General features: G+C 45.3%; 2 protein-coding genes across 7 annotated transcripts in view; one reads left to right on the top strand and one right to left on the bottom strand.

Annotated features, from left to right (window-relative positions):
- Positions 1–1,082: 1,082 nt before the first annotated feature.
- PTPMT1 (protein tyrosine phosphatase mitochondrial 1) lies at positions 1,083–6,166 on the bottom strand. Its single transcript, XM_079788137.1, has 4 exons — positions 5,667–6,166; positions 5,488–5,568; positions 2,510–2,701; positions 1,083–1,246 (listed from the first exon to the last, which is right to left on the bottom strand). Exons 1-4 carry the CDS (start codon positions 5,838–5,840, stop codon positions 1,097–1,099), a joined length of 597 nt encoding a protein of 198 aa, XP_079644263.1. The 5' UTR covers positions 5,841–6,166; the 3' UTR covers positions 1,083–1,096.
- Positions 6,167–15,122: 8,956 nt separating this feature from the next.
- CELF1 (CUGBP Elav-like family member 1) overlaps positions 15,123–23,889 on the top strand; it is a 76,371-nt gene continuing 67,604 nt past the window's right edge. For 2 of the 6 annotated variants that reach the window (XM_079787074.1, XM_079787075.1), the window contains exon 1: positions 15,141–15,269. The gene's annotated coding sequence lies outside the window, so the exon portion shown is untranslated. Of the gene's footprint in view, positions 15,270–23,889 lie in introns of all 6 variants that reach the window. The other 4 variants (XM_079787079.1, XM_079787077.1, XM_079787076.1 and 1 more) reach the window with 4 other exon arrangements.

Raw genomic sequence — 23,889 nt, 5'->3', positions numbered from 1 at the left:
CACTGCTCAGCTGGCTGCTTGAATGAGAACAGGTCAGCCTGTTCTCTGCCATCCCTGGTAACCCTGTGCCTACCGCAGATTGCTCAGAGCAAGCATCTCCCCGGATCTTAGGTACAGCCTCCCCTCTCTACCTGATCAGTGTTAAATATAAGCACCCCTGACCCCAGGACAAAAGGAAAAATGCCCCATCTTTTTCTTTCTTTCTTCTATAGTCTGCAAAGTTATTTGATAATTTTTTCACAAAGAATTAGGTGTTTAAGAGTTTTCCTTCAGGCTTTGGTTGGGAGAATGGACAAAACTGAAGGTGTCCTTCACCAGCAAGAGTCAACTCTAAAATTCTGGACATTGTGTCTATTGCTTTCTCATCTGTCTGTCAGGAAATGTATGCTTTGGTTTGATTTTTGGCTTACTCTAAGGGATAAGCCAGAAAAAAGTAGAAAGGATTATTTTTTATTAATAGCAGAACCATTTTTCAAACTCAAATATATAAGGTCTTACTCTTTTAAAAGTTCTAAGTCCAGTCAAGAGCTAGAAACTGTTCATACAAATAAAGTTTCTAGAGGGATATGTGTGTCTGTTTTGAATTCTGAAGGGGTGACTTCTTAAGGGAAACTAATTACATGCACACGCATTTCTAAGTCAGCCACAACCCTGATCGAATACCATATTTCCTTTTTTTATACACAGGATTGTGGCTCCAAAAGTGAGGGGCCAGTGAATTGAGATTCTGACTGGCAAAGAGCCAGAGCTGAGTATTTCTTCTCTTCCTAGTGTTAAATGTCTTTGAGTTATGGTGCTAAGTATCACCAGGTGCAACGGTAGGTGCATGATAGATTTCTTTGACCTTATTCAAAAAAATAAGACACCCTCAGCCCTATCCCACATCCCATACCCTGCAAATAAAAGCCGGGCTAAATCTTTCTAGCCATACAACAGTGTTATTTCAGGAAAACGAAACCATGACGAAGGGAGAAAAATTACCCATTACTTAGCACACTTCTGTTACGTTGTCTGGGCTTAAGCCCCATTGGTCCTGTTAAACATTTGCCTTCTATTGCCAGCAGGTTGGTCTTGAATTCTTTCTAATCCACATACTTCATGTCTGTGATGTGTGATACAGCTCCTTTTTTGCAGTAATCTCCTTGTGGAACTCTTTGAGAATTTCAAATTGGCCAGGTCTGATATAGATGTGTGACCGGATCTTGGCGATGGCTCGTACAGCCTCCTCTGGGCTCCAGTTGTACACCTGAAGTACAGGGTTGGGAAATGAAAGAAGCTGGTGTAAAGTGTCTTGACCTAATGACAGGTGCTAATGGGCTCCCAGAATTTCATTTTTATAAAAACTCCATTGAGGGAGGGGTATTAAAAATCATGTTCCATATATTATAAGGGAGAGCACTTTAGCACTCTCAGTTAACCAGCCTCAAATTACAGGCCAGGGGGACAAGTCAGTCTACTTAATTCTTGCTCTGCCAAACTCTGGCAAAAGAAGGTTGAACGTGTGGAGCTCAGATCCTAAATCCAAGCCTGCCAAGGCCTACGAGGTGTCCTCCCTGAGCTGGACCAGTGGGTAAAAGTTTCCTGGAAAGAGTAGATGTTTTTATGCAACTTGTCACCATAACTAGAAAAACAACACTTTAAATTTTACTGGTAGGGTTATCTTTGTGTCCTAAACTTACTGGTTTAGAACACAACAGAACCAAGAAAATATAGATTCTAGCCTGCTGGTTCAATTTTCACTTGGCCCAAAATATCCTCCTGAGACCCTGTTTTCAGCAAACAGTCCTAATGACCAATGCTTTAGTATTGTTAAATCATATACTCACCAATCCACAGTAACACAAACAAGGCCAGGTGGTTATCTTTACATTTCCTTTTTCCTTAAACTATCCACATGACTTAGTAAATGCTCTGCAGGGGCCAGACCGGTAACAAAAATGAGCTAAGCAGGGGGCATACAATGGAATGATAAGAGTATTTGCTTCTCAATATTTTTACTAGTTAGTGTCCCACCTGCTGACCATAACAAATTGATAGGCAAAATTCCAATGGATCCTGTTTCTAGAAACCAATGTCCAAAACTACTCTGAAACACTTGAAGAAATCTGAGTACTATAGAGCCGTAAGTGATCAGCACTATTTACAGTACTAGACATGCTATTTTTAACAAGTGTTTCCAGCCCTCAGCTGGTGTTAATATCCTTTGCAACTCCATTTATTGAGTGTCTGTGGTAAGTCAGTGCTTGACATACTTTCTCATTCAAACTCCATAACACATTTAGTTTAAGGAAACAGCATCGGACAGAGAAGCCACTTTTGCAAAAGGTCACATAGCTGGCAGGTGGCAAAGCCACAGGTCAACCAATTTACAAAGCTCAGGTACTTTCCACCTCCCAACAGTCTGAAACTGGGGACATGGCTGCTTCCAGCAAGGCCCACCTGTAGACTATGCTACTGAAGTTCTGAAAATCGCCTGTAAATGGGACCAATCCAGAACGACCTCTCCTACCTGAATCAGATACGCTGCCACCATAGTGGCACTTCTGGAGCGCCCAGCCTTACAATGCACGTAGACACTCTGGCCCAGAGACTGGTACTTGAGAGCAAACTGAACTCCTTTCTGGAGGTTAGTCAAGGTGGGGATTCCAGTCATGTCTATTGTGCTGAGTCGCAGCTGCTCAACTCCTACTTTCCTCCACTCCTGTGACCAGGTCCACCAGCATAAAAAGAATGAAAAAAGCCAGATGTTAATGTTTACTACACTGTGAATATACTGTTTACTGTTTTCTAACAAGAAATTCTTACAGAAATATTTTGTCCTCCCCTTTTCCAGCACCTACCCATCCAAACTGGAAGTCTCCAAAATCCCAATTCAGAGTACTATGTTACTGAATAAAAATTTTTAAAGTATGCTTTTATTGATATTTTTAGAGAGAGGGCAAGAGAGGAACATCAGTGAGAGAGAAATATCAATCAACTATCTCCCGAACACATGAATACACCCCTACTAGAGATGGAGCCCCAAATCTGGATATATGCTCTGACCGGGAATCGAACTGGGGACCTTTAGGTGCATAGGATGGCGCTCAACCAACTGAACCACACCAGCCAGGGCCAGAAATATTTTTGCAATGACTGACCTACATGGTTGGTCTTTTACCAAACAATAACTATGCTGCTGAGTTAGAATTATGTCCAAGATTTAAAGTGTTCTTAAAGTGCCATTTGGGTATTTGAATTTTTAACTGCGAAACATTAGCTACATAAAATTCATCTAAAAAGCTGTGAAACTGTCTCTTTGCATAATCTTGGTGCCTATGCAGTAACCTAAGCTGCGGGGTTGGGCTACTATATTTTGCGAGAGCTTTCTATTTCTCTGTCCATAAGTCTCTTTTTACCACGTTTTTCTTGAGAGGGTATGTGGTAGAAAATAGACTTAGCCCACAGAATCAGCCAAAAAGAAAATAAGAGTTAGTTCCCAGCCGGTGTGGCTCAGTGGTTGAACATCGACCCATGAACCAGGAGGTCATGATTCAATTCCAAGTCAGGGCAGGTGCCCCGGCTGGGGGCTTGGTCCTCAGTGGAGGGTATACAGGAGGCAGCCAATCAATGATTCTCTCTCATCTTTGATGTTTCTATCTCTCCCTTCCTCTCTGAAATCAATAAAAATATATACTAAAAAACAAAATAGAAGAATCAGAAATAGAAAAAAGGCCTCTGGCAAACTGAGCAACTTTTTTTTTTTTTTGCTTTAAGCCTTCAGATACTCTTGTTAATCTCTTTAGCTATAACCAGAGACTTTAGAACTCTGAATGAAGGTCACTACAGCTCATGAAATTAGCAAACAGCTTTGCAGCACGTAGCTTATGCTTCAACTGGAGGCCCGGTGCAGAACATGCGTACACTAAGGGGAGAGGGGTGTCCATCAGCCCAGCCTGCACCCTCTCACAATCCAGGACCCCTCGGGGGATGTCGGACGGCCACCAGGCAAGAGAGGCTTCTGCCACCGAGGCTGCGTGAGCCCGGCTTCTGGCTGAGCGAAGCTTCCCCTGTGGGAGCGCACTGACCACCAGGGGGGCAGCTCCTGCATTGAGTGTCTGCCCCCTGGTGGTCAGTGTGCATCATAACAACCGGTCATTCTGCCGTTCAATTGATTTGCATATTAGGGTTTTATTATATAGGATTACACCAGAAATTCCTGGAGTGCTTGCTAAATATTCAGATCCTGGGACCCAAGCTGAAGTTCCTGAGTTAGACTCTCTGGGGCTTGTACCTAGGAATATGATATTTTAAGGAGCCTGATAGATCGTATTACAATGTGAGGACCATTGCCTTGGAGATTTCTTTTTTCTAGGCTAGTGCGATAATATAGCTATTTAGGATGAATGTCAATGCCTCACAGCCAGCAACCACACGCTTTCTATGATTCCTCTTGCTCCACAGGGCTGACCACACTAAGGAACATTTACCATTCTGGCTAATAGCTTCTGAGGCTTTATGGGAAAGTACTTTGGGAAATGGAAGGAACTGTTACCCATTCTTTAAAATGCATGCCATCACTAATCAATATATTTTAAATGTGAGTCACACATGTCTTTAAGGTTTAAAAAATCTACGGGTTGAAATTTCGGCATCGTCATTAGGCCGTGCTAGTACAGTAAACAAGATAATTGTATAGTGCTAATAGAGGTAGAGTTCCACAAGCATTCACACTGAATGAAAATTATGTTTTAGGCCTGAACTTCGTTATGACAGTAACTCCACTACATCTCTAACACATGAATGAAAATATTCTCAAGTCAGAGTCAAATTAACCCGATGCAGTTTTTCAATGGGTTTTATGATAAATGTACTCTTCGGGAGTGGGGGTGGCTTTTCTTCTCAAAGTTTATAGGGCCTCTGTCTTGCATGCCTAGGGCAGCGCCGCATCCATACTTAGTGCTCAGTAAGTGTTGAATGAATGAAATCAGCAAGCCAAAGAAAAGTTGCCTTTCAAATTTGATTATTGGTTCTTTTTTATTAATATATTTTATTGACTTTTTACAGAGAGGAATAGTTAGAAACATCAATCAGCTGCCTCCTGCACACCCCCTACTGGGGATGTGCCCTTGACCAGGATCGAACCCAGGACCCTACAGTCCGCAGGCCGACGCTCTATCCACTGAGCCAAACCGGTTAGGGCTGGTAACTGATTCTTAATTACCAAAGTTAAACATACATTCGTGCCCAAAGGGGTAACCAAACTTTGTCAACTCTACTTTTAAACGCTTTTCACAAACAGTTTTTGTTTCACAATTAGTTTCTACCTTCGGCCGCAGCCAGTTAAGCTGAGAGTACCAGACCCTCCTCTTCAGGGGGCAAACAGGCCTGGACACCGGTCTCCCGGCCACGGTCCCCGGCAGCACCCCGGCTCTCCCGGCTCGGCCACCGTCCCAGCCCCCGGTCACGGTCACGGTCACGGCCCCGGCCCCGGCCCCGGCCCCTCACCTTCGCGGAGTGGCACAGGAATCGGGTTTCATACTCCTCGTTCATGGTGATCACCCCGCGCACGTTCTCGTCCTCTACCAGCTGCCGAGGTAAAGAGGGGGCTCAGAACAGGCGCCGCGGCCCGGGGGCCCCGCACGGAACCGGCGCCCCGCCCGGCGGCCCGGCCCCCCGGCCCTCACCCGGCGCGTCATGCTCCGCAGCGGCAGCGCGCCCAGCAGCACCGTGCGGTCGATGCGGTTGTACCAGTCGCGGCGCGCCCGGCCCGGCACTCTCCCGCGGACCATCGTGTAGAGCAGCGTCGGGTAGAAGAGCACCCGGGCCAGGCCGGCCTCCAGCAACGTGCCGGCCGCCATCCCGCCCCACGCGGCCTGGCGCAGCAGCGGCCCGTCCGCCGCCGGGCTCGCGGTCGGCGGCCGCGAGGAGAGCCAGGAGGGGGACGAGGACGGAGGCTGCGAGTCGGCCGGGGCCTCCCGCGAAGGCGACGCGGCGGGCGCGGGCCCCTCGGGCGCGGAGCCCTCCGGCCTGGCCCCCGAGGTCTCCGCGATGGACACCGGGGATCCCCAGGCCCGCTGCACGGAGCTGGAGGAGGGGCTGCCGGCCTCGGGGGAGGGACCATGGCTCCCGGGGCGGGACAGCAGGGCCGCGGCCGAGGGAGGGCGCGTCCGGGGCCAGAGGCCCCTGGCTGCCCGGCGAGTCAAACTGCGACCCATGCCCGCGGCCGGCGGCCCTCCTCCCGCGGGAGGGGGCTGGGGCCCGGTGAGAGGGGCCTGACCCCGGCGGGCGGAACGGTGACCCCGGCCGGAATCCCGGCGGGAGGGCGGGGCCCCGGACCCCAGGTGCGGGTGTGACCGCCCCGCGGGGAACCTGGGTTGATCTGGCCTTTTCCACCCCCCACCCCCCATCTGCCTGAAGTCGTGGCTCCCTCCTCCTGACCCAAATGCATATTATGGAAAAAATGTAAGATCTATAGTGTATTATGAAAATGCATTAATATACCATTAAGAAAAATATGATACGCTTAAGTGTAATACCCACAACCTACAAAGATGTAATGGTTGTAAGTAGTTGTCTGGGATATGCATCTGGTGCGTTTAAAGCAGGTTTCTGGGGACTGTTTCCCCCCTCCCCATGTGGGAGTCTGTCCTTGTTCTTCAATAAATTTCCAGCCCTAGCTGGTTTGGCTTGGTGGATAGACTGTCAGCCTGTGGACTGAAGGGTCCCAGGTTCAATTCTGGTCAAGGGCACATGCCTGGGTTGTGGGCTCAATCCCCAGTGTGGGGCATGCAGGAGGCAGCCGATCAATGATTCTCATAATTGATGTTTCTATCTCTCTCTCCCTCTTCCTTCCTCTCTGAAATCAATAAAAACATATTTTAAAAAAATAAAATAAAATAATTTCCACCTTTGCTATACCATCAAAATAAATAAATAAAAATTTACTTTAATCATCTATAATCCTACCACCACAAAAACAGTACATTAATTTTTCTCCAATTTTCTTTTTTATTTGTACCATTTAAAAATTTTACAATAACTTTATTGAGATATAATTCACATGCCATACAATTCACCCATTTTTTTAATTTTAAAAAAAAAATATGTTTCCTACCTTGGACAAACCTCTCTAAGAACACCTCCCTAATAATTCCCCTGGTAGAATTATATATAGATCTAATTTAAATGAGTATTTTAGATGAATATTGTCTAACTATAGGAATGGATGAAATTAACTGCCCCGAAGAAAAATTGGAACTTTTGAATAATAGCAGATACTTTTGTTCCTGGTATGTAAATGTTATACTAGATGCAGAAAAACAAAACTTGACAAACAGCAAAAAGACTCGGATCATGGTGGCTCAAAAATTAGAAGTGATCCAGAATACTTTTTAGCAAAGACATATAGGATCTGACTGCCTCCCATTTACCTGACCTTTTTTAAAAATAATATTAATCCGACCTTAAATGCCATCTAAGCCATCTAAGGTTATGGTCTTGCCCCATCCCCAGTGGTCTACCTGCTCAGCAAGACATGCTGACAGTGAGACATCCTAAGAATGAGCCTTCCTAGCACCGTGGGACTCCATTATCCAACCAAAAGGTTGGTCATCAATGCATCCTTTGGATTGATTTATGACCAAAATGGGGATGTGTAGACGAAAGGGGCCACATGCTAACCTGACAAACTCAGGGAAGGCCTGCATGACATTCTTGCAAACTCAAAGACCTAAAGTAACCACAAAGGCTGGGCTGAAATTAAACTTGAACTAAAGCAGTTATGGTGTCCTAGATACTGTCCTAACGTCTTAGGCTAGTATCTTCACTGACAAAGTCAACCTTTACTTAAACTGAGCCAGTCTTTTTGCATCTACTAATATAATAACATATCCTTAAAATGTCCGGGTAACTTGTAACTTCCCTTTTTCCGGCCCCTTGGGGCACAACCTAATGTGCCAGGGAGCCAGGACAGATACCACAAATTCCTTCATTGTTATCATGTTAATTGTTCCTGCACCCACCTAAGTACGTGTCTATCATCTTACTTTTTATCCAATCCCAGAGGTTTCCCCCCCTTTGCTTTGTTTTCTCCCACCTCTCTAGTCTATCACCAATGGATTTCATGTAACCCACCTAAGTCCCTCCTTTGATTGTAATGTATAAAAATAGAGGAAAACCCGCCATGCTCTGGAGCATTATCTCAATTCCTTGAGGTTCTGCTTCCCAGCAATTGTCGACAGTTTGGCTCAAAAAATCTTTAAAAAACAAACAAATACACACACACACACACACACACTGAGTGGCCAGATTATTATGACCACCTGATGTTTGTAAGGCAAATTAGCCATACACTGCATCGTATGGGATATGGAAGCCGAAGGCCTGTTTGAACACCTTTGCTGTCTGCAATTACCAAGATAAAACGTCTCCAATTCGCAGAGGAACACAAGGATTGGACAGTTGAGCATTGGAAAAAAGTCATGTGGTCCGATGAATCACGTTTCCAGTTGCATCATGCAGATGGCAGAGTGAGAATTTGGCCAAAACAGCATGAAAGCATGTACCCCACATGCATGAGTACAACCCTTCAAGCTGGTGGGGGCAGTGTTATGGTTTGGGGCATGTTTTCCTGGCATGATTTAGGCCCTTTAATTCGTGTGGAACAATGTCTGAATAGCACAACATACCTAAGTATCGTTGCTGATCAAGTTCATCCTATCATGTTCATGGCGTATCCCAATGGAGATGGCTTCTTCCAACAAGACAATGCACCATGCCACGGTGCTCGTATTGTGCAGGAGTGGTTTCAAGAACATGAGGGAGACTTTACCTTGCTTAGGTGGCCCCCACAATCACCAGATCTCAATCGATTTGAGCATTTGTGGGACAAAGTTAAAAGAGCCATCAGGCAGCTGGTTCCACAACCATCAAATCTCACAGAACTGGACAGTGCTAGTCATCAGGCATGGTGTCAGATTCCTCGCATCACCTTTCAACATCTCGTGGAGTCAATGCCAAGAAGAATCGCTGCAGTATTGAAGGCAAAAGGTGGCCCAACAAAGTACTGATAATAATCCTATCTAATAAAATGGTAATATGTAAATTACCATCACTCCGCTACGCCCACGATTGGGCCAGCGGGAGGCGCAGGGGGCGGGACTCAAGGTGGCCGGGGTAGCCGATTGGGCCAGCGGGACGCTTAGCTCGCATCGCCAGCAGCGGCGCGAGCTCAGCGTCTGTGCCATGGCTGTGCTGTGGAACAGAAGGGGCCTCTGAGGCAGCGAGCTCATCAAAAGCGGGGGAGCTGGGTGCCTGTCTGCTCCGGCACCAGTGGACAGGCACCCAGCTCCCCCGCGATCGAAAACGAAAGCATGGGAGCTGGGTGCCTGTCCGCTCTGGCACCAGGCCTTTCGGAAGCCTCCGGCGCGGCGGAGGCTTCCGAAAGGCCTGGTGTACCAGCAGACAGGCACCCAGCTCACCTGCGACCGAAAGCGAAAGCGTGTAGGGGACCCTACACGTGCATGATTCAATCATGCACTGGGCCTCTAGTCAGTACATAATTAGAAACATCGATGAGAGAGAAACATAATAATCTGGCCACTCAGCATATATATATTATATATATATATATATATATATATATATATATATATATATATGTGTGTGTGTGTGTGTGTGTGTGTGTGTGTTTTTAATATATTTTATTGATTTTTTACAGAGAGGAAGAGAGAGAGATAGAGAGTTAGAAACATCGATGAGAGAGAAACATAATAATCTGGCCACTCAGCATATATATATATATATATATATATATATATATATATATATATGTGTGTGTGTGTGTGTGTGTGTATTTATATATTTATATATTTACATATTTATATACATATTTATATATATTGATTTTACAGAGAGGAAGGGAGAGGAATAGAGAGATAGAAACATCTATGAGAGAGAAACATTAATCAGCTGCCTCCTGCATGTCCCTTACTGGGGATCAAACCTACAACCCAGGCATGTGCCCTGACTGGGAATCAAACCATGACCTTCAGGTTCATGGGCCAACGCTCAACCACTGAGCAACACTGGCAGGGTCTTTTTGTTTTCTTAATCCTTACCCAAGGACATGCTTAAAGAGAGAAAGGGAAGAGAAACATCAACAGGTTGCTTTCTGTATATGCCCCAATGGGGAATACCTGCAACCCAGGTATGTGCCCAGACTGGGAATTGAACTGGCAACCCTTTGTTGCACAGGTGTACAGGTCAATGGTTTTAGTGTGTTCACAGAGTTGTGCAATCATCACCACAAACAGTTTTAGAACATTTTTTTTAACCTGCCACCTTTTGTTTTTAATATATTTTATTGATTTTTTACAGAGAGGAAGAGAGAGGGATAGAGAGTTAGAAACATCGATGAGAGAGAAACATCGATCAGCTGCGCCCCTGACCAGAATCGAACCTGGGACCCTTGAGTCCGCAGGCCGACGCTCTATCCACTGAGCCAAACCGGTTTCGGCAGTTTTAGAACATTTTTATCATCCCTCAAAGAAAACCCATACCCATTAGTACTCACTCTCCACTTCCTCCCAAACCAACAGCCCTAGGTAACCACTAATTTATTTTCTGTTTCTATAGATTTGCCTGTTCTGAACATTTCAAATAAATGGAATCACACAAAATGGCTTCTTTTACTTAGCATAATGCTTCAAGGTTTCTCCATATTGTAGCATGTATCATAATGTATTTCTTTTTATATTTCATTGTGTAGATATACCATGTTTTCTTTTCTCCATTTATTAGTTGATAATAATTTGGGTTGTTTCCACTTTTTGAATAATATTGCTGTTAACATTCATATACAAGATTTTTTTTTGTGTGTGTGTGTGTACATATGTTTTTATTTCTCTTGGATATACCCCTAACTACAATTGTTGAGTCATATGATATCATTACGTAGTCTATGTGTACCATTGTAACCCTAGCTGGTTTGGCTCTGGGTATAGAGCCTCAGTCTGTGTACTGAAGGGTCCTGGTTTCGATTCCAGTCAAGGGCACATGCCAGGTTGTGGGCTTGATCCAATAATTTTCTTTCGTCATTGATGTTTTTATCTCTCTCTCCCTCTCCCTTCCTCTCTGAAATCAATAAAAATCTTTTTTTAAAAAATCATTGTAATCATGCTGATAAAAATTTGTCATGATTTTTTTCACTAAATGTTATACTATAAGCACTTTCCATGTTATTACATTGTCTTTATCATTTAAAATGAACCTAATTGCTATACCATAAAGTAATTTTTCTATTATTAGATATTTAGGCTATTTCAAATTTTTTGTTTCCAAACATTTCCAGCATGAAAAGTTTTTTATTGAATTTATTGGGGTGACTGGTTAAAAAGGTATATAGGTTTTAGGTGTACAATTCTTTAATACATCATCTGTATATTGTATTGTGTGTTCACCACCCCAAGTCAAGTTTCCTTCCATCATCATTTATTCCCTCTTTACCCTCTCCTACTTCTCCCCCACGCCTCCTTTCTACATATTATATAATTTTTCTACATATTATTTCTATATGTCCTACATTTAAATTACTATAGTAGGATTGGTTCCTAAATATGGAATTACTGTGTCAAAGAATCATTTACAATTTTTGCTTTATATAAAGTACATAACCTAAAAAGTTCCATTCTTACCCCAAAACCCTCTCTTCAAACTACAGATTTTTTTAAAAATATATATTTTATTGATTTTTGCACAGAGAGGAAGGGAGAGGGATAGAGAGCTAGAAACATCAATGAGGGAGAAACATCGATCAGCTGCCTCCTGCACACCCACCACTGGGATGTGCCCGCAACCAAGGTACGTGCCCTTGACCAAAATGGAACCTGAGACCCTTCAGTCCGCAGGCCGACACTCTATCCACTGAGCCAAACCGGTTTCGGCTCAAACTACAGATTTTTATGCATATATTTTTACCATCATTTTGTTATGAACATTTTCATAATAAAATAAATTAAAAACAGGAAAACTGAACAGGGAAAACCCATATAACTGCCACCTAAATCAGTGGTTCTCAACCTTCCTAATGCCGCGACCCTTTAATACAGCTCCTCACGTTGTGGTGACCCTGAACCATAAAATAATTTTCGTTGCTACTTCATAACTGTAATTTTGCTACTGTTATGAATCGTAATGTAAATATCTGATATGCAGGATGTCTTAGGCGACCCCTGTGAAAGGGTCGTTCGACTCCCAAAGGGGTCGCGACCCACAGGTTGAAAACCACTGAGTCCTAAATGCTACAATTAACATTTAATTGTTTCTTTTTTCACATTTACCCATCAATCCATCCTATTTTTGATACATTTAAAATATACATTTTTTATAAAAGTTGACTCATCCTGTTATTTACTGTTCTGTTACCTTTTTTGTCACTCAACAATATAAGTATTGCCCTGACTGGTTTGGCTCAGTGGATAGAGCGTCAGCCTGTGGGCTGAAGGGTCCCGGGTTTGATTCCGGTCGAGGGCATGTACCTTGGTTGCGGGCACATCCCCGGTGGGGGGTGTGCAGGAGGCAGCTGATCGATGTTTCTCTCTCATCGATGTTTCTGACTATCCCTCTCCCTTCCTCTCTGTAAAAAAACAATTAAAAAAAATATAAAAAACCCCAATATAAGTATTATGCCATGTCATTAAAGATAGATACCTATTTAATTTATCATTTTCAAAGAGTTGCACATTATTCCAATATATGGCTTTCAATTCAACTTACAGTTTTTTATTGAGTGGCCTGTATATTCCAGACAATATTCCAGCTCTTGGGATACATCAGTGAACAGCACCAGGGAGGGTTGCTGCCCTCTCTTCTCTTGCCTTTCCTGTATGAACTGTATTTCGGAATAACCAAATATCCCTGGTCAGTGAGGGAAGGTTCTTCTCTATAGCAGCCTCCCTGTTAATAAATGCGGAAGAAATAATAAAATTAGAAATTCAATATTTTGCATTCCAGCTAATAAATGTGGAAAGAATGATAGAATTAGAAACACAGCATTTTGCAATCCCTGGTGAAAAAACTGATTCAGTCAGTGCTCATCAGTGGACAAAAGCATGAGATGAAAAGCTGATAGGAAACTCCCACGGAGGGATCAGGCTGAGGCCACCTGAGCTAATTAATTAATCTCCATAGGGATGGAAGCAGGACAACCGGACCTCACTGGCCTCCAGAAGTGATGCAGCGTGATGTTCCCAGCACCAACTTCAAAAAAGTCCAAGAATCCATTTAAATTCAGACGTTTAGCACTTTCCCTCTCAGGCGTGCATCTTTACTTTTCTGTCCTAAACTCAAGGGTCCCCACAGGACTTGCAACCTGGGGAACAGTGGACAGCAGCAGCCTGTCTCAGGCTAACCCCCTGAACTTGTCTCTAACACCCCCTTTTTCTGACTTTTCAGGGAGCTGACAACAGCTCCGCCTAGGGCCTAGGCTCTCTCTTGTTGTTTCTTCTTTCCTAAGCCCTTCCTTGTTTCCCTACCCCCAGCTTTAATCAATGTGCTCTTAAGAGACAGTCAGCCCTAGCTGGTTTGGCTTGGTGGATAGGGCGTCGGCCTGCGGACTGAAGGGTCCCAGGTTCGATTCTGGTCAAGGGCACATGCTCGGGTTGCAGGCTTGATCCCCACTGCCTGCAGGAGGCAGCTAATCAATGGTTCTCTCTCATCATTGATGTTTCTATCGCTCTCTCCCTCTTCCTTCCCCTCTGAAATCAATAAAAATATATCAAAAGAAAATTCAGACATCTAATGGTGACATTAATTGTGGCAATGTATGTGACAATGTCCTATAAGCTACAATGGTTTTTAATTTTTGGATGTTTTCAGTAAATTACACATAAAACTATTACTATGATCATATATTGACATAATAAATGTATATAAAATGGTAAACTACAGAGTATGATTAAGGAATATGACAGTGTAGAACTTAGAGGCTAATTGTTCCGATCCGTATGATACCAGAAAAACTGTGTTAGTTTTTTTTCCCCTCCTAAGGGGAAAAGTGGTGCTTCCAACACATGGGAAAGCCCTTGAGGCTTCTGCTTGGGAGTCCACTTGTTTTTTTTTGTGGTAAGGTAGGGTATAATCAGTATTTGTGGGTATAAGAATTATTTGTTCTGGTGAGCCAGATAATGTTACAGAAAAATCATTTGCAAACCCATGAGTTATTTGCATGTTGCTGGTGCCAAAAGGTCTCAGAGCTAAGTTTTATTTGTATTTCACTGTCCCACAAGGTGTAGAACCTGCTGAATAACTGACGTTAGTCTTAAAAAAAACACCCCACAAAACTATTGCACTGTTTGTTTTTCATCTAGATCCTGGTATTCCTGAGTCACTCTGAAGGAGAGCTTTAATGTCCTAACCTGAGTTGTTTAGAAGTTTTTTTCTAGGGAAAGAAGTTTAGGGCTGGGCCATCTACGGTTTCTTAATAGAACCCTTACGAGCTTCCTGGCGCTGCAGGGATTTGGGCAAAGTTGTGGGTTCAGACAGCGTATCATCCCGCTAGAAAGCATTCCCCTCATTCTGAAAGCTTGCAATACATTCACATTCCACAGCTCAGTGAATTAGGAAGAAGGCAGGGACCCTGTTGCTCATCTGCTAGGGTAGAAATGAGGGTTTGTCATGTGCCCCAGGCTGGCCAAGCACACCATTCCATTCAACTCATTCATTCATTCATTCATCCAATATCTTATTGGGCTCATCGTCAGTGCCAAGCAGGGGTCCTTGGCCAGCAGGTCATCCAGAGCTCCCGTGGGTGCAGTGCCCAGGGCCGAGATCTTCAGGTTCCCAGGCGGGGTCTTCCCACCTTTCCCTCCAGGACAGCTCGGAGACAAAGAGAGGCGCCCCGGCAGCTCCCAAACCCGAGGGTTCCCCGCGGCGGCGGCCCGGGCTTTCGGCGCAGTTGCTTCTCCACTCCCCGGCCCGAGGGGGCGCTGCAGCGCCGGGCACTCGGCCCGCCCCTGGGCCGCGGCGCGCTCCGCTCGGATCTGCGCCGTGGGCGGCTCCGCGGTGGTACGTTCCCCTCGCCGCCCTCCCCCCCCTCGGCCCTCCCCGCCGGTGGTAGGTGCCGGAAGTGCCGCCATTTTGGGGTGTTCTGCTCTGGAGGCAGCGGCGGCGGCGGCGGCGGGACGCGGAGGCTCCCCGGGGACTCGGCCTCAGAAGCGAGGCGGCGGCGGCGGCGGCTGAGGAGGCGCAGGCAGCAGCGGAGGCAGCGGCGGGCTCAGGTGCAGCCGCTGGTGAGTGGGGCGGCCGCGGGATAACGGGCCGCGGGTGGGAGGGAGGGAAAGGAGGCAGGAGGGAGGCGCCGCGGGGCGGGTCCGGTCCGGGCGGCCGCGGGGCACCAGGCCCTCCGGGCGCGGCCGCTCCTCGTTCCCCGCGCCCCGGGGCCGGGGGGGGGGGCAGATCCGTGGTCTCCTCCCGCGTGTCGGGGTCTCTTGCTCCCCGGGTGCCGCCGCGCTGGCCCGGCGCGTGCCCCGCCGCCCAGGGAGACCCGCCCTCGTGGCCTCGCTCGCTCTCCCCGCGCCCTTTGCCTCACCCTCCGGACCCAGAGGCTTCGTTCCCTGCCGAGGGGGAGCGCCGTCCTCTTTTTTTTTTTTTTCCGGCCTCCGTGCCAGACCCAGGCTGCCTGCCCGGGACACCCTTTCGCTGCTCCTGTCGGCCCACGTGTTCTCGGTGCTCACCCCTAGAGGGCCGGGACCCCTGCCCCTGGAGGGCAGCGCCTCTCCGCCGAAGGGAAGCCTCGAGCGCCCGGGCGGCTCGTCCCAGATCCGCTAGGGCCTCGGCTCGGCTCGCCCCCCTCCCCCATCAGGTGCTCGCCCCGTCGTGGCCTAGAAGAGAAGCGGGGCTGAGTCTCTCGCACCCGGAGCGCGGGGAAGCCCGGCGAAGAGCCTTCTGCTGGGCACCTGGCTTCGGGGGTGAAGCCGGCGGTGTCTCGGCGGTGGGCCTCGGGTCCGGATGTTGTTTGAAGTCTCTGCAGACGGTTGCACGAGCTCTTAAGGAGCTTCTCGTTGGTCCGCCGCTCAATCCTCCCAGTTGGTCGGAGCCTGTTTCAGCAAAATGGAATCTCTCTCTCGCCGGCGGAGTTAATGCTGTCTGCACTTGCATTACCCTCGAGCAAAGAAGGCTGCAGAACAGTTTTTAAGGAGCGTGGAGTGCTGTAGTGTCCGCAGTGTAAGAGGTTCCAGACACACCCGACGGCTCCTTTACAGGAACTTCACACCCTTTAAAGGCTTTTTTCACTCTTTGATTCTCTAGAATGGGGAGGCTTTTTTTTTTTTTTTTATCGCCTTCTTCCACCTTTCCACAAGTGTTGGGGTGGACTCGTTCCAAGTGTGGCGTCTGTCTCCCAGAGTTCTCTGCACGCTTCAGTCTCTTCTGAAATTCCTGGTGAGGAAGGAGGTGTGTTTCTCCGCGGAGAGTCGCCCAGGGCTCTTTTCTGTTTGAGCGTTAGGCTCCTCTCAGCTCAGGGCTTCGGGTAACTCCCAACAAATGGCTGTTTGCTTCTGCCTGTTTATGAAGCCCACGTGGGAAATCACGGAGTTAACCGTAGCATGCAGAAGCTATTGCTGTGGTCACCCCACACCCTCCATGTCAGTTTTTATATTCTTCCAACTTGACAGTGTGTGGTTTCTGATCATGAGCTGGCCAAGGTTGAATCGGACCTTTCAGCTGCTGCTTTAACCGGGAAGTTTATGGTTCCCCCCCCGCCCCCCCCATTGGTTCCATATTTCCTCTTGACTGTATGTATGCCACCTGTTTCCATTAAAAATGACTGTTGGTCACACTGGCTGGTTTGGCTCAGTGGATAGAGCCTCTGCCTGTGGACTGAAGGGTCCAGGGTTTGATTCTGGTCAAGGGCATGTACCTCGGTTGCAGGCTCATTCCCTGGCCCGGGTTGGGGCGTGTGCAGGAGGCAACCAGTCGATATCTCTCTCTCACACATGGATGTTTCTCTCGGTCTCTCCTCCCTTTCACTCTCTAAAAATCAATGGGAAAAATATCCTCGGGTGTTGATTAACCCCGCCCCCCCCAAATAAATAAGTAAATGACTGTTGGCCAAGAGGATAGGCCTCAACTTCTCTCCAACCATTCTTTTTTTAAAAAATAGATTTTTTTTTATTGATTTCAGAGAGAAAGGGAGAGGTAGAAACATCAATGATGAGAGAATAATTCATCAGCTGCCGCCTGCATGCCCCTACTGGGAATTGAGCCCACAACCTGGGCACGTGCTCTGACTGTGAATGGAACCGTGACCTCCTAGTTCATAGGTCTACACTCAACCACTGAACCACCCCAACTGGGCCAACCATCCATTCTTGCCTATGGGGATTTTCTTCTAGATACTATCTCTCAGTGTCTGGACTTAAAATCCATTAGCAGGTGGGGCTCTTAGAGGTAGAATACATATTTTCCTGTTCACTTTTTTTTTTATTGTCTAAAGTTTTACATATGTCTCCTTTTTTCTGCTTGACCCTCCCCCCCACCCCCCCCCCCCCGCCAGTCCCACCCAGGGCAAGCCCCCACCGCCACACCGTCCCAGTGTCTGTATCCATTGGTTATGCTAATATGCATGCATGCAAGTCCTTTGGTCGCTCTCTAACCACCCCCTCCCTGTTCATCAACTCTTCACTTTTTATTTATTTTATTGTATTTAAAAAAAAAGGTATTTTATTGATTTTTTTACAGAGAGGAAGGGAGAGGAAGAGGGATAGAGAGTTAGAAACATCTATGAGAGAGAAACAACGATTCAGCTACCTCCTGCACACTCTACTGGGGATGTGCCCACAACCGAGGTACATGCCCTTGACCGGAATCGAACCTGGGACCCTTCAGTCTGCAGGCTGACTATCCACTGAGCCAAACTGGTTAGGGCCGTGGTCGGCAAACTGCGGCTCTTGAGCCACATGTGGCTCTTTGGCCCCTTGAGTGTGGCTCTTCCACAAAATACCACGGCCTGGGCGAGTCTATTTTGAAGTGGCGTTAGAAGAAGTTTAAGTTTAAAAAATTTGGCTCTCAAAAGAAATTTCAATTGTTGTACTGTTGATATTTGGCTCTGTTGGCTAATGAGTTTGCTGACCACTGGGTTAGGGCAACTCTTCACTTTTTAGATGAGGAAACCAAGGCCTCCAGAGGTTAAGTGACTTTGCCCAAGGTTACATAGCAAGTCTCATCAGATTTTTAAAAAACAGTATCATGCAAATTGCTCTTTAAAATATGATGCAATGAAAAGGGCCCTGAGCTTGAAGTTAGAAGGCCTGGATTGTAATCCTTGCTCTGTCAGTTACTAGCTATACATCCTTGATCAAGTAATTGTTCTGAGCCTTTTATTCTCATTTGCAAAATGGAGAAAATGTGTCTACCTCACACAGGTACTAATCCAGCTTCAGTGCTTTAGCATGTGAAAGTGCCTGCGGTGTAATAGGTAGACAGTGAATTTTTGAGTTAGCTGATTTGTTTATTTTTATAAAATTTCTGTTTATTATGACAGAAGTTACAGATTCATTATAAAAGATACAGGTAAGCCAAAAAGGCAGAAACTCACCCTAGTCCCACCTCTCAGAGATAATTATTGATATTCAGACTTTATCTTATCATCCTTTTGATATGCTATAGAAATGCTTATTTTACCAAAAGAAGCTTATCCTAGTAACAATTTTGTGTTGTGTTTTTAAGATTTAATAATAGGTGATAGGCATGGTTTAACAACCCCATTTTAAATAGTGTTCTGTATTTAACAGCTCCAGCACAGTGAGGTAGGTCAGTGGATCTCCCAGTATAGGAGCAGAGAAGTTGCTCTTTTAAACATGCTGACCTGGAAGAGGAGGAGAGGAAGGGCACAGACCTAACACTTATTGTATGTCTGCAGTATGATTTAAAATAAAAAAAGACTTGGGCTCTGCTGCCAGATGTGGAGTGTGAATCCTGAATTCCATGCCCCTACCTGTGAATGCTACTGCAGCTTCTTTAACTTAGTTTGACTGAGGCTGGACCTAATAAGTGCTTTGGAAAGGGAAGGAGAAGAGTTGTCACCTGGAGGCCAGGATAAATTTGGAAGAAATAGGAGCATTAGGCTCCTCTCTGCTCAAAGCTTTGGGTACTACCAACAAATGGCTGTTTCTTCCTGCCTTTTATTTTTTTTAACAGCTTTATTGAGATATAATCCACATAACATAATTCAGTGGTTTCTTGATATAGTAATGATTTTATAATTGACATATACAACAAAATTTGCCATTTTAACCAATTTTTATATTTGCATTTTTATGTGATGAAATCACATTAATATAAACTTTATCACCCTTGTTTTGTTTTATAAATTTTTGTATTTATTTAAATATATTTTTTATTTCAGATAGGAAGGGGGAGAGAGATAGAAACATCAATGATGAGAATCATTGATGGCTGCCTCTTGCATGCCCCCTACTGGGGATCGAGCCCACAACCTGGACATGTGCCTTGACCAGGAATCGAACAGTGACCTCCTGGTTCATGGGTGGAGTGGAGGCTCAACCACTGAGCCATGCTGGCCAGGCTGTCTTTATTTTTGAAAGTATTACAGATGTCGCCCCCCCCCCCCCACCCTCTCCACCCTGCTCCTGCCCTCTCCCAGGCCTTAAACACACGCTATTATCAGTGTCCAAGGGTTATGCACATATGCATATAAGTTCTTGGGTTGATCTCGTCCCTCGCCCCCTCCCCCTCTGAAATACGACAGTCTGTTGCATGCATGCTTCAATGTCTCTGGTTCTGTTTTGTTTGTCAGTTTATTTTGTTCATCGCTAACTTTTTAAAATTTTATTTTATTGTTTAAAGTATTACACATAGTAGTACATATATCTCCTTTTTTCTCTCCCATTGACCTTCCCCCAGTCTCTGCTACCCCCTGTTGCATGCCCTCATCCCACCCCCCCAGTGTCTTGTGTCCATTGGTTGTGCTTATATGCATGCATACAAGTCCTTCGGTTGATCTCTTTCCCCCCGCCCCCAACACTCCCCAGCCTTCCCGCTGTAATTTGACAGTCTGTTTGATGCTTTACTGCCTCTATATCTATCTTTTTGTTCGTCAGGTTATAATGATCTTTATTTTCCATAAATGAGTGAGATCATGTGGTATTTTTCTTCATTGCTAACTATTTTTTTAAAAAGATTTTTAATTGACTTTTAGAGAGAAAGGGAGAGGGGGAGAGAGAAAGAGAAACATCAATGTGAGAGTGACACATTGATCATCTGCCCCCTGCATACTCCCCACGAGGGATCGAGCCCACCACCCAAGCATGTGCTCTGATCTGGAATTGAACCCACAAACCCTCAGTGCATCAGATGTCACCACCCAACTGAGCCACACCGGCCAGGGCCATCTTAACAATTTCTGAGTGTATAGTTAGTTTTGTGCCATTAAATTCATTCACATTGTTGGGAAATATCTACAGAATTTCTGTCTTTCTAATCTGAAAGTTTATAATCCCACCAGTAGCACAAGGGCTCCAATATTTTCACATCCTTGCCAACATTTGTGTGTATGTGGTTTTTAAAAATTAATTACTTATTTTTTTAGAGAGAGAGGAAGGGGGAGAGAGAAACAGAGACATCGATTTGTTCCACCCATTCATGCACTAACAGGTTGATTCCTGTATGTGCCCTGATCCTGGACCAAATCTGCAACCTAGTCACATTGGGATGACACTCTAACCAACTGAGCTACCTTGTTTTTAAAACTTTAAAAAAAAGTGTAGCTATCCTGATGGGGGTGATATCTCATTGTGGTTTTGAGAGTAATTTAAAACAAATGTTTTTATTGATTTTTAGAGAAAGAGGAAGGGAGAGGGATAGATAGAAACATGGATGAGAGAGAAACAATGATTGGCTGCCTCCTGTACACCCCCTACTGGGGATCTAGCCTGCGACCTGGACATGTGCTCTGAGAACTGATGACCCCTTGGTTCATGGGCCAATGCTCAGCCACTGAGCCACACCAACGGGGCTTCATTGTGGTCTTGATATGCATTTTTCTGATTAATGATGTTGAATATTATGCTTGTTGGCCAATGCCTTCAAGTTCTTTGCCCATTTTTAAATCAGGTTGTTTTGTTGTTGAATTACAGTTTTTTATATATTCTGAATATTAATCCCTTATTAAATATATGATTTGAACATACTTTCTTCTATTCTGTAGGCTGCCTTTCCACTTTGTTGATTGTGTCCTTTAAAAACTTAATATTGCCCAGCCGGTGTTGCTCAGTGGTGGAGCATTGACCTATGAACCACAGGAGGTCATGGTTTGATTCTGGGTGGTGGGCTCAATCCCCAGTGGGGGATGTGCAGGAGGCAGCCCATCAGTAATTCTCTGTCATTGATGTTTCTATCTCTCCCTTTTCCTTCCTCTCTGAAATCAATTAAAAAAATACCTTTTGAAAAACCAGGTTTTTTTTTTTTTTAAGTTTGAAGTCCTCTCATTTGTCTGTTTTTTATTTTGTTGCTTGTCCTTTTGGTTTTATACCTGAAAAATCATTGCCAAGTCCAAAACCATGAAGCTTTCCCCCTATTTTCTTTTAGGAGTTTTATAGTTTTAGATTTTAGGTTTAGGTCAAGTATATTCACAGTATTGTACAGTCACCACCACTGTCATTTTTCAAAATCTTTTTTCACTCCATATGGAAACTGTGTAACCATTAAGCAACAAACACCCGATTTTCCCTTCCCCCTAGCCCCTGGTAAATTCTAGTCCAGCGGTCGCCAACCTTTCGGACCTCACGGACCACCAGTGGTCCCTGGACCACAGGTTGTTGACCGCTGCTCTAGTCTACTTACTGTCTGTATGAATTTGCCTCTTCTAGGTATTTCATGTAACTAGAACCCTACAATATTGTTGTCCTTTTGTATCTGGCTTATTTCACTTAGCAATAAATTTCACTCATTTCATCCATGTTGTAGCATGTATGCATCAGGACTTTATTCCTTTTTGTGGCTGAATTCTTCTGCTTCTTGAGGTCATTGTGTACAGTGATGCCTCTTGATAGTTCTTCCTCTCTTGGAGCTCTACAAAGGCTGCTGAATTGATTAGAATTCATGCTCTTCCTGTGGATTGTCACACAGGTATGTCCACCACCAAGCTCAAATCTCTTAAAAAATCAAACATATCAGGGTGCTTAAAAGTACATAACAATAAACCAAATTACAAATAATAGCACCACTTCTAATTTAACCTTAATTTCTAATCTTTAATGTGCAGCATATTCAAAATATGGGTTGTATACAGAAAAAGTATCACATGAAGAGAAGAACAGGCAGGTTTAAGTTTCTGCCTTTGCTTTATAATATACTAGAGGCCCAGCGCATTAAATTAGTGCACAGGTGGGGTCCCTACGTCTGGCTGGTGATTGGGGCCTGCTGGCTGAGGGGAGGGACGGGGCACAGGAGGTTGGCCCTTGGCCCCCCTAGGAAAGGGGGCCCAGAAGGAACGGACACTGGACCCCGATGCCACCATCGTCGGCACTCCACCCCTCAGTCCCCCACCCCACCCCACCCCCCTGCCCTCGCCGCTGTGCCTCCACTGCGGTGGGCGGGTGGTGGGCCAATCCGGGCCTAATAGCTGGAGGGAGGGACAGGGCACACCGCCGGTCCTGAGCTTGCCCTTGGCCCCTAGGAAAGGGGCCGTGTCCACCTCCATCCACCCCTGGTTCCCCGTCCCAGCCCGGGGTCAGGCCCCAATCGGGCAGTTGGGCCCTGCTGGACCGGGCAGGGGTGGGGGAGGGATGGGGGACGGGACACCGTGGGAGGTTGGATGTGGGAGCACACTGACCACCAGGGGGCAGCTCCTGCATTGAGCATCATTGTCATAGCGACCCGTTCTTCCCGTCATTCTGGTCACTTAGGCTTTTATATATATAGATGAGTGTTTTTTGTCAGAGTGGACTGATCTCTAGGTATTTCACATTGTGTACAGATAAGTTTAAAAACCTGACAGTTAATGGTCAAGTTTGGTTAACTAATATTTCTAGAGTAAGAGCATGTTAAATGTAGTCCTAGGTCTCCCAGTTTGTTTCAGTAGGAACAAAGTTACTCAGAGTATTCTCATGCGTGAAAAGCTTTCTTATTAAGATTAGCCTGTACTATTTTTTGGAGGTTCATAACTGTTTTTTGTCTGCTTGATTGTCTACTTTTCTTTTCTTTGCTTTTTGGACCTTGCCTCCCACCCCATGTTCCTCTTCTCCAGTAATAAATGCAATTTAATATTAATCCTTGGGGCATGGGATAACTGGAAATTTTATTCAGTCAACCCTGCTGTCCCATGAGGTATTACAGCCCTCACACATGCGACTTGATTTTAGTGTCAGGGAGGGTATGCATATATTTCCCCCAAACAACATGAATCATTCTTTTGTTCAAAACTATTATTTGAGTCTTGATTATTTTTTATAATAGTTAGACATTGAATGTATCATGGAAGTTCAAATATTTCAGGAATTATAATTTGAACCAAGAATTAACTTTCTGTGTAGCCTTTCCCAATAGAACCTCTAACAAATTCTGAAGTTGATTGATAGTAATGTAATCCTGTATTTTACATGCACACAACTTCCTAGAGGTGCTGTGGTACACAGCAAGTAAAATAGAAACAAATTTTTGGAAAAACCTGGAGAAGTAGTCTTTTCCATAATTGAGAGTTGATTATTTGATCTTTGAGTCCTTACAATGAAAACTTGTGGTTTCAAAGAACGATGGGACTTGAATGGGGTTTATAAGTATAGCCTGGGAGGGATAGATGTGACAGCCCAAGCCAGTGGGCTTAAAAATTGGTACCATCACTGTGTGTGACCTTAACATTTTTGGGCCTGTTTTCCTGTCTTTAAAATAGAG

The sequence above is a fragment of the Cnephaeus nilssonii genome (assembly GCF_951640355.1).
Source record: "Cnephaeus nilssonii genome assembly, chromosome: 13".
NCBI classification, from domain to species: Eukaryota; Metazoa; Chordata; class Mammalia; order Chiroptera; family Vespertilionidae; genus Cnephaeus; species Cnephaeus nilssonii.
Note: the sequence above shows the minus strand (reverse complement) of the source record. Positions and strands in the feature narration are given on the sequence as shown.